Raw genomic sequence first — 13271 nt, forward strand, 5'->3', positions numbered from 1 at the left:
TTGAGTAACAAAGAAAAAAAAAAGTAGGTGTAAACATCGTCTTAAAACCAGCAACATAATAATTATCACAGCAACGCAAAACTATTGCACAGAAACCAATGAACAGGCTAAATTCTTCTTCTGTCACGCCTCAATTGCAACAGCTGAGGGCCTCGGGTTTCACTAATGGTTTCACGTACACAGCTTTCTATTAGAAATAATATAGGATTAACTTAACTAACAGCAGCATCAGCAAGAAAGGAGCTGATTTCATAACCATTCCAAATTTAAACAAAGGCCTTTTTTTACTTACTTTTTCCTCCCAGGACTAGTGCATGTAATGCATTTGTTATATACAGGAGTATCACACATACCAAGACCTGTAAACTATTTATAAAGTGAAGTAATAAAAAAAAAAAAAAACAACTCACTTCGCCATCGCATCTTTGACATTCTTGTTCACGAGTCCCAAATAATGGTCGATTTGGGCCTGAAATTGAAGATGACAGACATTACAGACCAGCTCTGACACAGTTACTTTGCTGCCCGCCAAACAGACCACCAGCGCTCCCCCGGCCACCCCAACGCGAGGGCGCACAACCGAGGGGCCGGCGGCTCCTCTGGGCAACACGGCCAAGGAAAGCGGCTTAGGTGGGCTGGGCCGGCTGAACGGCTTACGCCTTCAGAGAGCAGCCTGCAGCTCGCCAAGAGGATTGAGGAGCCCGGGTTAAGCCACGCAAATTGTCCTCGGGGCTACAGGATTTCCTTTCACTGCAGCGTACTTTGTTCTTCCTAGGGGCGCGGAGAGGAGCCCAAGAGGCTCCGCCATCTGCTCGGTGCCTTTCCTCCTCCCTTCCTAAGTCCTAGGCTGCGTTGTTTTTGAAAGAGGAGAAGGAACTGCTAAGCCAGAGCTGGCTGCCCCCTCCTGTGCTGTGACCTGCTGAAGACAGTCCCTGCTCAAACGTGGCTATAATTCAATCACACGCCGTTTATTTCAGCTCCTTACCTCTTCCTTTTACATTAGTCTCTCCACAGGAGAAGCACCAGACTGTGCCGAGCATCTCCCACCTCCTGTTTTTTGCCAGGGACACAAATTCCACAGGGCTTCAGGACACAAATCCTGAATATCAGCTCCAAAGAGGCTTCTTCAGAACTTGTTTTAGAAGTACTTACATCAGGATTAATGCACCCTGCCTACTGCTGCTTTAGTCCTGACCGGATCTGGTTCAGAGGAGAGAAGGCCTCCAGGTTACTCGGGCCTCTTTCGCAGTGCTTTGCTGGGGAAGCCACCTTACGCTTCCACCAAAAAGGAGGAGGGGGAAGCACGCACAGTCTGGACTTCAGCATGGGCTTGCTTCTCCGACTCCTAGCTCAAGGCCCATGTTTTAAAGGCTTTAAAGATTTTAGAAGATTGAAATGAATTTTGGTTTTATTTGCTCGTGGTTTTGCTTCAATAGAGCTAATTTTATGAAGCATTTAGTGAATGGTATTAAACGCTCACCTGATGTCTCTCATAAATAACAGGAACACTGAAGAGCGAAATCAAAGCTGGAAAAGAGCACATCAAAGGTATTAAATAGTGACAAAAGGGCTGGTGTTCAGGTAAAGCAATGACTGGTTTTCACATCTTGGCCTTTCTTTCAAAAAAAAGGTACAAGAAAAAGAAGTAAAACTAAGCCACACACAAAAATTGTTGGCCGGTAATTTAAATAATCCCTATTAAGGAGAAGCTGGGCTGTTCTCCAGATCTCATTAACAGCACAGCAAGTTTGGTCACAGTTCACTTTTTTCACTGTGGGTTATGCAAATTCTTCAAAAAGGATGCTTAGGCTTCTGCCAGCGTCAGTCTGTTTCTGACACCTGAAGGCAGCCTGCTCTGGGGCACAAGAAACAAAACACGGCCGGAGCCGACTGTGTACCTCCTCCAAAGTCACAGTACAGCGACGATATTCAAGTGAGGCTAACCCTGACGGAGACAAGCACAACGGAACATGCTTTTAAATGATACAACGTCTGGAAAATCAGCAATCTCAAGGAATTCAACGCTGCAATTCAAAATGATCCATTCTGCAGCGTTATCAACGTCCTAGAAAAGGACGCGCAGCTGTAACGTACTGCTACGCTCTCAAGAACACAGGAATAGCCTCACAGGACCGAGCAGGCTTCAGTGCTTTTCCAGGGTTATTTTGTATGCCAGGTATTTAACACAATTTGAAACACTTACCCAGAATCAGTAATGTCAGACCATTAAACAAGGCACCAACATAAGTGAATACCCACATCAACACTGCAAACTAAAAAGGAAAAAAAAAAAAAAAACATGTCAGCCCACAGTCTGCCTTACCAGAACATACTAGTTAGAGCAGCGAGAGAACGTCTCTAAACACACGTATGAAACTAAAACGCCCCAAACTCCACTTCACCCTTGTACGTCTCATGTAATTCTAGATGAGTGACAAGATGGCTGAAGGGTTCAGTAATAGGATACGCGGCCTCTTGCGTCTAGGTCATTGGGCTGAATTCAGCCCAAGTCAGCAGTGACCAAAAGCTGTCAGGACTCGGTGGCCGCTCAAGGCCCTCTGTGTTTATGCAGCACTTCCAAGCCCGGGTTTCGTAACGATGGGCACACACGGTTCCTGCCTCCCGCCCTTCAAGAGATGGAACAGTTCAGGCAAGGGGGAGGTTAAAGGCCTGGCGCGTGACACAGCGCGCGGTGACAGAGCCAGAAAGAAAGCAGGTCCCTTGTTGGCGTGGTAGCCCAGCGGCCGACACACGAGCGCACCCACGCCAGGGCCGCAGCGCAAGCGGTGGCACCAAACCCTCGCAATCGCGCGTCGGCTCAGCAAAGGCCTCAGTGAACCGCTGAGCAGACCAGGCAGAGGTTTCTGCCACATCGGGGAAAAACCTGTCTGGAAGGTAACATGGTAAGGGTGGCTTAATTGACTTTTTTTTTCCCCTCCCATAATTTATGGCTTTGTATCCCAGGCCCTCAGCCACCGTCGTCCCCCGCCACCCTGCTGACTGCACTTGTGCGGCTCCCTGTCGCGTACAGGCTCCCTTCACTGCCTCCGCACAAAGATCTGCGGAAGCCCAAGCCCCTCAGCGTTCTGCCAGGTGGAGAGTGTCCCAAGCACACCTCTGACCTATGCCGGGTGGGAGGGGGCCGGAGGCTGCCAGCTCTATTTCTGTGTAGGATTCCTCCCCAAGGAAAACCAGCCGGTTTCTTCTAATGTTGCACAGCCCATAAGGAACTGAGCAGAAGCCAGGATCTGGATGTCAGACACGGTGAATTTACCAGGGGTTTTTTCTTGCTAAGCACTGAACTACGCTTTGCATTGTGCAGAGCACACAGATGAGACCCGCAGCCCTTTAATCAACTAAGCACGTCTGGTTATTTTCTGTGCAAGACCCTGCAAAACACCAAAGAGCCGGACAGAGACGCTGTGGAGGCCGCTGCTGGCATCAGGGAGAGAAGCTCTGGGCACAGTTAACAACGGAAGGTGAAGCACTCTGATAAGCGGGAGATACATGCGAGGAAAAGATGGGTACAAAGCATTGGGAAGAAAAAAATGGATGTGGAAGGACTGTGGGTGTGGGCAAAGCTCTAGCCTGCAGCTGAGTTACTCCGAAGCTATGTGTCCAAACAGCCATTTTTAGCTTGTTCTAAGATGTGTAATATCCAAACCAAACAAAATCAACAGCCAACAATAAGATAAGGGCATGACAATCAATACAGGTTTAATTACACGACCTCTGTACTGAAATGCAGTTTACTTCAAGAGCTTCATTCAAAGCTGATCCCATTCAAAATTCAGCAGGATTGACTGCAAACAATTGCAGTTCTTTATCTGCCTGTTCTTTCCAGGTGTCATGCAAGCAGCGCCAGAGGCACGAAGTTAACCCTCAGACAAGGCTGCAACGTTACCATCGACTGCGTTCCCACTAAAGGATTTTGGCAGGTTTATCAAGAAAAATAAAGCAGATTTCTCTAAACTCCCTCATGATTCATTCAAACCTTGGCCCAGTTCTGCTCTCCGCAATGCCAGGGTAAGGGCTGGCTGCCTGCCCCTTTGCACAAGATGTTTTAACGGAGCGAATACTTTCCTTTCACAGCAAGTCTGCACAGGCAGCACGTCCCCCTCCCCAGCGAAGGGGGAAAAGTCGACAACTTTTACTACCGCAAAAAGCCCCCAGGTTTGCGATCATTCAGAACTATTCTCTTGCAGGCTGTGCATTCAGTAAACTAAATACGCCGGCTTCGAGCACACCCAGCAGAGCTTCTTGAGAGCTATCCAACACCTCCTCTGCATGAACCCAACTAGCGAAGCCAAGCACCACCCTGGTCAGGGGAACATTCGGTGATACTGCCGAAGACTGTGACCAAGTCAGAAAATGTGAGCTATTGTCAAGCAGAGGTGTAACAGATATGAACCAATCCCAAAGTCCAACAATTATCAGAACCGGGCAATCCTATTTAGCGAGCATTGAATACACGGCCCAAGGAAGATCGAACTCCAGGAGTTAACATTTGACTGACACAGGCTTTGTCTCTCCTAAGGTCTGTCCAGAGCAGCATCGGGGTCTACCCACGAACTGTGTCGTGCATGCCGTTTTTAACCCACTACGCTTACTCACACCGGGGGGGAGAGGGAATCACCGAGCCCAGCAAGACCTCCCCGCTCGCTCTGCCGCGTCAGCAAGGGACAGCTACTGCGGAAGCTGGGGCTACCAAAGCAAACGGAGTTCAGCAAAAACCTCAGAACCCCGCTCCCACACCACCTTCTCTCTTCACACGCTTCTGGCTGTTCAAACAACGCTCCTGGAATCAAGCGGAGTTGATCCCGATCCCGCATTTACGTATTGGTCTCTATTTTTTTTTTTCCTTAGAAATGAGACGAACTCGGAGAACCTTACAAACGCAAAAAGGCTTACCTGAAACGTGTCTAAACACCTAAAGCTCTAAGACAAAAAAAAAAAGCAGAAGGCAACCCAGGATTGACCTAAAAAGATAATATTGCTCTTCCTACGCACTCAGGACAGGACAGAAGGAAAGCACAGGGCCCAAGCTCAGCCTGAACGCAACAATGATATATAAGCCAGTACAAAACCCAGTCTAGCTGATGGACTGAATCGAGTTTTTGCCTACCTCACTGCAATGATTAATGACTCCCCAGTACCCAAAGCATACTGCAATTTAATGGCAAATCCAGAAACATCCATATATCAGTTTCTTTACTATAAAATAGTTTAAATACAGCAAAGAGCTGTGTTTCTCAAAACACCGGTTCAGCAATGACAAATCGAAAGCAACTGTGCCCCGGTGTCAGCACGGCTCCCGCGGCGCAGCTGGGGGTGAAGCCCTAGATCACTGCTTATCAGGACAAAGTGCAGTTTCTCCTGGGACTCTGGCAAGGGCTCCTCTGGAATTGCTCCTCAAGAGCTGTCAGGAACTTCTCCTGCTGCTGCGTAAATATTTAGAGTCCATTTTAAGACTTCCATGACTGAAGTGTTGCTTAATAAAATATAAAAAAATCTTAACAAGACAGATTTTACAGCCAGAACTATTACATACAATAAACTGACCTGCAGACATTTTCTACATTAAAGCTCTGTGACTTTAATTATACACAAACATGCTCTTTCCTATAGTGAAGATGTTTAAACTACACGAGCCAAGATATTTTTATTTTTTTTAAACCAGGGCCATCATATTACATAAACCCCCAGCATGGGAATGTTCTCCTCAAGCACAGACTCTTCAAAATCAGTAACTTGTGCTTGTGAACTGTCCTGACATTCACTGGTTTCATATAAGGGTTGCTCCCAACTACCATAAATTAGACTAATTAACCTACGTAAAACGTTTTAAATGTCAGAAGAAGAGAGGGGAAATGAATTAGTGCAGCTGAATAAACATGTCTTTCCTATGTTACCATAGTATTTTAAAAGTGATTAGAGTGCCTTGAAGACATTCTGGCTGCAATTAGTTCTACTTCTAACATAATTCCTCTGAAAGGCCTAATTTTTAGAACCGTGTGAACTGAAACAGCAGCTGGCTGTTCACTGCTTCCTTTTCCTTTACTGCAAGGGACTGGGATCTCTAAACAAATGGTGTGGAAACTCAGACGAAGGAACATACCACAAAGGGCTTAATTACTGAAGAAATACAAGTGACCTTGTCACTGCAAGTTTTTCTGTGATGCTGTTTAATCAGATCCAAATACATCTTAAGCAAAATAACTTTTCTTTGAACACTGAAACTCAGTGCCCTTAAAAACCACAATAAACAAAGAATATGTTCCTTTCCTCCCTTGCACACCAAGTTTAAGTTCTCAAAATGCAATTCTAGCCATGTAACAATAATTCTTTCGGTCAAGGCTCTGGCATTGAGATGCCGCAGAGATGAATCCTAAGTACTTGGTCACCTAAGCACGAAGGCGAGACCGAGCTGCTTACAGACCAGAGCGATGGGCAGTGGTGAGAGGATTTACCCATCAAAATGCAATCCCTGTGTGGAAACACTGGCGAGGCACAGACAATAATGGCCTTATTTAAGCCATTTTGCCATAAAATGATTGCAGCAGTATCGATCATGTCCAGAAAAATAATAATGCACAGTCACCTCATAAAAATACTTTTACTGCACAGCCCTCTAGGAGCAGGAAGATGGTTACACAAAACCCTGAGCCAATATCCCTTCTCTTTCCCTTCTGAGAAAATGAGTCTTGATCATGAGCAGCAGATGCCAGGTAACAGCCCGGCAGCCTTATAATCTTCCCTTTCTCCAGAGGGAAAGGACTCTTACTGCAGGAGACTTGCACGGCATCAGGTGCAACTTTTCTGGCTCAAACTCTGTGTTTAAGGTGGAGCATAATGAGAAACTGGATCTAGAAACGCTGGGTAAGGTCCTGAGATCTGCCTCCGATTTCTGTTCCACAAATATAACAAAGACTTTTAGAGCCTTCCCATTTTTCTCCAAGTTTCACTAGAAACCCCTTCCCCCAACCCCACAACAACTCAAAGGACTTTACAGAGCACTAAGTAAGGGATTTACTGAAGGATAAATGCAACTTTATTTCAAGAAGATTAAGCAAACTGAAAAAGAAATGGACAACACATTGTACTCAGTAAAGGAAACAATTCTTTGAAAAATGAAGAAAGGCGATTAGCTTGAAAGAAGAGAATATAATTCTCACAGAACAAAACTAAAGGAGGTTTTCAGCCAATTCTCTTTTTTTTTAAATTATTATTCTTCACTGTCAGTTTTGCTCTGCCACCTGCAATAGATCCCATTCAATACTACTTGGATATATTCAAGATACCTGTTAGGTGCTACTGCACACTTGAAGTAGAGTAACTTGCAAAACCCATTTCAGTAATTTGCATCACTAAAAGCAGCAGCTATTCACACTCAAATCCAGGGACTGAAACGGGCATCCACCTTCCTGCCTTCCCAGCAAAGTAAGGGCACCCCTCAGTCCCCACTCCTCCAGCAAAAAAGGGGACACCAGAACTCCTGCTGTTTAAGGCAAGTGACTGTACACCAATGGCTTGCTAGTCTCAGTACAGAAACAAACAGAAAAACAAAACCAAACCAGACTGTGCCAGTCTAGCCCGAAACATAGATTTTTCAAGAGGGAGAGATACATGTTAGTGACAAATTCTGAATGCCCAATGTCTCGTTTTCTTAAAAGATTTCTGCTGTTAAGCACCAGCGAGGAGGTCTAACAGCTGTGAACTGCACGCAGCCAGAGCTTATTTCAGTTTTCCACTCATTTTTATTATACTGTCAAAATAAAGTACCGATAAAGTTATCCACTCCATTACTGCACGAAGCACTTTATATTCAACTCAGTGTGGCTACCAGAAAGCTACACTTCTTGAAAAACAAAAAGGCTTAGTACTTCCAACAAGCACACTAAAACTCGGTATTTACTTACACGGCCCCAAAGATGCCATCGTTCATTCATGTTTATAAGGACCAGTGGGCTTTGCTAAGCGAGGAATCTGTTTACACAAGGCTGCTGTATCTACAGCTGACGTAAACTTACCTTCAGAGAATCAACTAAGTCATCGACTAGGAAGAGGCGTCTCAGCTCTTTGACTGTGCCGTTAACGTGCCCAAGCACAACATTACTGTATTTCTGAATGAGCTCTTCAGACACAGCGACATCAGACTCCAAGTAAGCCCTGCAAGAGAGAGGAGCTTATGACACTTGGCTGTAAGAGTGCTGCCAAACAGTATCAACACGTTATATGTTACATACACAATATCAACATGCATTCTTTTTATGTTATAAAGAGAAAAACCTCACCGTATGAGGAATGCTAAAAGGACAGAACAGAACTAACCTAAGTTATTCTTAGAAGGTGAAAGTGAACCTTAAAAAAACCCCCACAACCTCTTAGAAGAAAAGAAAAAAATGTGTCTTTCTTACTGCTCTGTTGTGCTAGCGCATTTACTAAGTCACACACAGAGTCCTACCCGGACTAGGCAAAAAGGGTGCGCTGGCTGGCAAATGTGTGTGAGCAGACGAGGCTAGCGAGTGGCCAAAGCAGCGCCCAGCACCACTGACACACATGCTGCGTCGCCTATGAAGTCCTTTCCTGCTCCTCGGCACGTGCTGTGATCTAGTACACTAGTAAGGCCAATGTGTATTTAAAAAAATGAGACAGACAGGCTGGGGGTGCAGGGGGTGCCATCCTCTGGTTTTGCTATTGCATTAGGCGGCCTAATATTCTACGAGATTCCTACATTTCTCAAAGAGAAAAAATCCTACAAAAGCAACATATGCATTCATGCTGCTGGAAGGCACTTCTGAAATCACCATTAAGCTGTAACAAACACACTAAGGCATGGTAAAATGAGGGGAGTTTTTCATCATTTGCTAAAAAAATTTCTGAGAGTGAGAGCAGTTCTTTTAACAGAAAGACAGAAGCTCCTGTCTGGTTAAGTGCTCTTTCCACTACACTGCGACATTTATCTGCAGTTGCAGTGGCTATGGCAATTTAGACTTTTTATTTAAAGAATAATTTATCTATCCGATTTGCTTGTTGGAGGGAGGAGCAATGCAGCACATTTGTAACAGGGCACTCATTTTACAGTTACTACAGTTGTTAAACTTTTACTTTTGTTTAGGGAGGGTTCTGCTTTGGGGCGGTTTTGTTTCATTTTTTTAAAAACAAAAAACGCACAGTGGAGGCTCCTACATATGTCATTTAAGGCAAAGCTAAACATGGCCTTGTGGCAAGTCCAAAACAAATTAAAACACTTTAAATGGTAACTACAGAGGGTGGCCATTTCAAGGCTACATTCTGCTATCCACACTTGGCTGGAATCTGCACACTCTTCTCAACTCATCTGCCAGATATTCAGTACCTGAATCAAAACCTAAATCGATCCCATGGACGTGCTCTTCACTGTCAAACTAAATTCCAGTAAAAATACTCTTCTTGTAGTTGAAGCTATACAGATAAGTAGTAAGCAACCAGGTCTGTGGGACAAGAATGTCCGGAAGCTTCTTATGAATATCAGTATTTTTAGAAATAAACTGCAGAAAGAACACAGGTAGAACAAGTTTTGCTTGTTCTGGCTAAGAACAACCTTAACTGGCAAACTTGGAAATGCTGTTTGGATACTGAAGAGCACTACTGGGCAGCTTAGCAAACAGGATTTCAACTGGGAATTATTCACCCTAATGAGGGTGAGTAAGGATGGCCATACAAGGCCTTGATGGTTTAAAAAAACAAACCCAAAGAAAAAACGAAGTTTACAAAAGATATGTATTTCATACTGCACTACTGAATGTTGTTGCCAATTGTTCAGATGTATTTTTTTTACATCAGATCTAAGCTTGAAAGCAAATACCCGTTGTTTTTTTTTTTTTCCCCCAGAGTCTTGTCCCACAGCTGGTTTAGGCACAGATCGGCTTCCACTGGGTAAATGAGCCACTGCACATAGTCAGGGAGGAATGGAGGTAAACCCAAGAAAACATTTTACTTTGCTGTACTGAAGATGAGAGGAAGAGAACGAGACTAATTGGAAACACCGCAAAATTAGTCAGAGCGCTGTAAATAGGAGGGTAAGCAGGAGTTTCTGAAAGGTGTAAGGGAAATTGAGATTGAACCGCTCCATTGATTAACAAAGGAGAGAAGCAAGTCTGAGCAGTGTGGGGTGGGGCTGGTATGGCCACAGGAAACAGGCACTCTTAGTAGTTACTCTAACACATTAATAAGTTTTTATTTCTCTGAAGAGGCAGCTCTGCAATAATGGGCACCATTGTACTCTACACAGGAAAGGAGGAATACCATGGATACCATATTCCCACACCGCAGGGAAGTGCACACCTGGTATGCCCCGAGGACTTAGCTCACCACTTAAAGCAAAGAGCTCGGAGGTCCTCTTTGAGGACCTAAATTAATCCTATGATTCAGGTCCTCAAGCCTTAGAATTCAGAGTCCAAGTTTCTGGATTTCTGATCTGGGCAGGCTGCAATGAACCTGGATTCTGCTGATGACAAGGCAGCCTTGCATGTGGAGAACACAGCTATGCTGCTAAATACTAAAACATAAATTTTAAAAGCATTCTTTAAAAAAGTTCCAAAAAGATAAAACATCCCCTGCTACATTTATCCTGATTTTTTTCTAAATATATTGCATTGAAAGTGCTGCATCTCCTGGGTATTCTTTAAGTTTTGTACATCATCTGCCACTGGTTCACATTTTGAAGGCTATACCGTTCTAAAATGCACATATTACTCCATTAGATTGAAGTATATAGATTTTTTTTTTTAATGTAACTTAAGATACTCTGGCATTCCCAGGGAAATCCCCTGTACCAAGTGCTCAATTCGTTTTCTTTACAACTGTGTATGAAAAACCAAAAGAAGAGTAGTCATAGGCTGGGTAGCAGATTTTTCAGTACAGAGACTATTTACATTATTATGCAACATATTATGGCACATGTCATCTACTGCTTCTAAGAGCACCAATACTGCTGTTCCCCAAAACACCACACTTTTTCTTAATGAAAAGAAAAATCTCACCTAAACGGGTGGCCTTCATCAGACTTTTGGATTGCCTGGATAACTCCCTTGTATATCCTAAAGCTGATCGTCACAGAAAGCAGGGCCAAGGCAATGTAAGCTGTCACGCTCACAATGCTGAACACTGTTAATGAAAGCAGCAGGAACAAGCTGGCACCAAACACCACTCCTGTCTTCTTAATGTCTCGCCAGTAAAGGAGGTCAACAACTAAAATTTAAAAAAGGTGAGAAATTAGAACAAGATACCTTTTGCATCCATATGAAAACAGTAAAACGTTTTTCATTTGACTGCTGAGAATCATCAAGGATGGAACTCGCGATCTCACTGTCAAACCAGAGCTGAAATTACAACTGGAAATAGGTTATTTTACCGCTGATTTTGCATTGAACTTCAGATTATTGGGATTATTGTTATTAGGATTACCTCAAATGTAATTGCTAAAATTTAAGAACAATTCTACCTTTAAGCAATGTCAGAATTAATCTCTTCAACTACTATGATGTATTCTGCACCAGACCCACAGCCGTGTGTGCTTCATTTCATTTCATTTTTGTGGATTTTGTGGAGGTCACTCACTGAAGAGATTGATTCTGATTCCGCGTTAGGACAAATGACAAGACACTAACAGCTCTCTAAAACCGTTACACCTTTGCAAGTCTGGTAGTGCCTTGCAAAGGCCCTGCTCAAGACTCATTAACACTTCATTTTGTTTCGTTTTGACTGAAGACATGCCCATGGGAGTTTATAATGTTGATTATGGGTGACAGGCTGAGCCATCAAGAGGGAATAATCTCACTGAAATTTCAATCCAGGCTAAATATGCTGTGCTACAATGCAAAACACGTCATTTGTAAACCAAGTTTATTTTTTCCTTATGTGACCCTCATGAGAGAACAAGGTATTATGCCATTTTTAGCATCACTGTTTAGAGTAAACTACACCCTTGCACAACTCAAAGGTAACGGCTTAGTAGATCCATTGCAGATTTGTTTGTTTTGAGGTGCAGTTGCACCCCGTTCATTAGCTTGCTGAACTCATGAGATCTGCAAACGTCATTCTCCATGGCTGGGCACAGAACTGGGCAGGGGCATCTAGTCCAGTTTTATACTTCATGGTGAGATACACAATAAAACTCATTCTTGATGATTTTACTTCAGGGGATTAGATTTTCACAAGAACAAATTCCTCTTCTGCATCAAAACTGCTTGTTAATAGCAGTAACGTTAAGAATTTTTAGACGCAGAACTCTAATTCTAGAAAAATGATTACAACACAAACTTAGCAGTCCTAAACATCACCAAAATTAACTGTAAAATAGCATGTCACAATTCAAAACAGGTTCTTACTCTGAATGACCGTAAAAGAAAATGAAAAAAATAATTTTGACTATTATCTCTTACAGGACGAAAATGTGGCAATGCACCAACATTAAATACTTAGTAGCCTCTGTAGGGCAAAGTCTGCAAATCCCTTTGTAAGTACAACATGAAAATGCCACTGGGGCTATGGGGCAATTTCACCGTGTTTCAGAAGCTGAAGTCCTTTCCTAATTATTTCCGTAGGGAAACCATACTGAGCGGCAGGCGCTGGAAGGATGAGAACCCTGGTCCGAACCTTAAAGCTGCCGTTTTCATAATGCAAAATATTTTATCCAAACATTTAATTCACGCTTCAGCAGAAATTTCCTGAAGCTCTACAGACAAAATCAGGTTACAGTTGCATGAACACCTTAAATTTGTCACAAACCAAAACTGCTGTGGAAATGAACAGCCTCACCCCTGCACCACCGCTCCATCCCACTCCTTTCCTCTGCATGGCCACACACAGGACCAGCCTGGGTTTCCGTACGCTGCTGACAACTACTGCACCAAAAAAATAAAATAAAAACTAAGCAGCCAGCCAGATCAGATTCTGGATGTGGTTCACCATGTGACTCCACAAACATATGGGGTGAGAGATAGAGCAGCCAACCGAAGGAGGTGACACCCCTGCTCTCACAACAGCACCCACCTAAAGTCCTCGGCAAATTGCAGCCCAGCCTATCCATCCACCCTCTTGACCTGTCATTGCACCGGGTCTCTTCACGTTACAAAGCTGCACTTCTATTTTCCCTGTCAAACAAGTGAAGCTCTAAGCAAGACAGCTTTTCTTTAATATTTGTAAAAATCAAACAAACAAAATCAAGTCATCACAGAATTCCTTTTGTATGGGCTATAACCCCTAAATTTAACATTTTCCTTGGTTTC

The 13271-nt window shown here is 43.7% G+C and overlaps 1 protein-coding gene across 8 annotated transcripts in view; it reads right to left on the minus strand.

Moving 5' to 3' along the window:
• The window catches only part of RTN4 (reticulon 4), a 72933-nt gene that overhangs the window by 1091 nt on the left and 58571 nt on the right, over positions 1–13271 (minus strand). For 7 of the 8 annotated variants that reach the window (XM_087777251.1, XM_087777252.1, XM_087777253.1 and 4 more), the window contains 5 exons: positions 11025–11232; positions 8031–8169; positions 2204–2273; positions 1481–1527; positions 411–469 (listed from right to left, as the gene is read on the minus strand). In XM_087777251.1, coding sequence (XP_087633377.1) covers positions 411–469; positions 1481–1527; positions 2204–2273; positions 8031–8169; positions 11025–11232 — 523 coding nt within the window. Of the gene's footprint in view, positions 1–410; positions 470–1480; positions 1528–2203; positions 2274–8030; positions 8170–11024; positions 11233–12801; positions 12927–13271 lie in introns of those variants that run through there. The other variant, XM_087777258.1, reaches the window with a different exon arrangement.

This window comes from Nipponia nippon, unplaced genomic scaffold, assembly GCF_047370975.1.
Source record: "Nipponia nippon isolate SJK-2023a ecotype South Korea unplaced genomic scaffold, ASM4737097v1 scaffold_4, whole genome shotgun sequence".
Lineage (NCBI taxonomy): Eukaryota > Metazoa > Chordata > Aves > Pelecaniformes > Threskiornithidae > Nipponia > Nipponia nippon.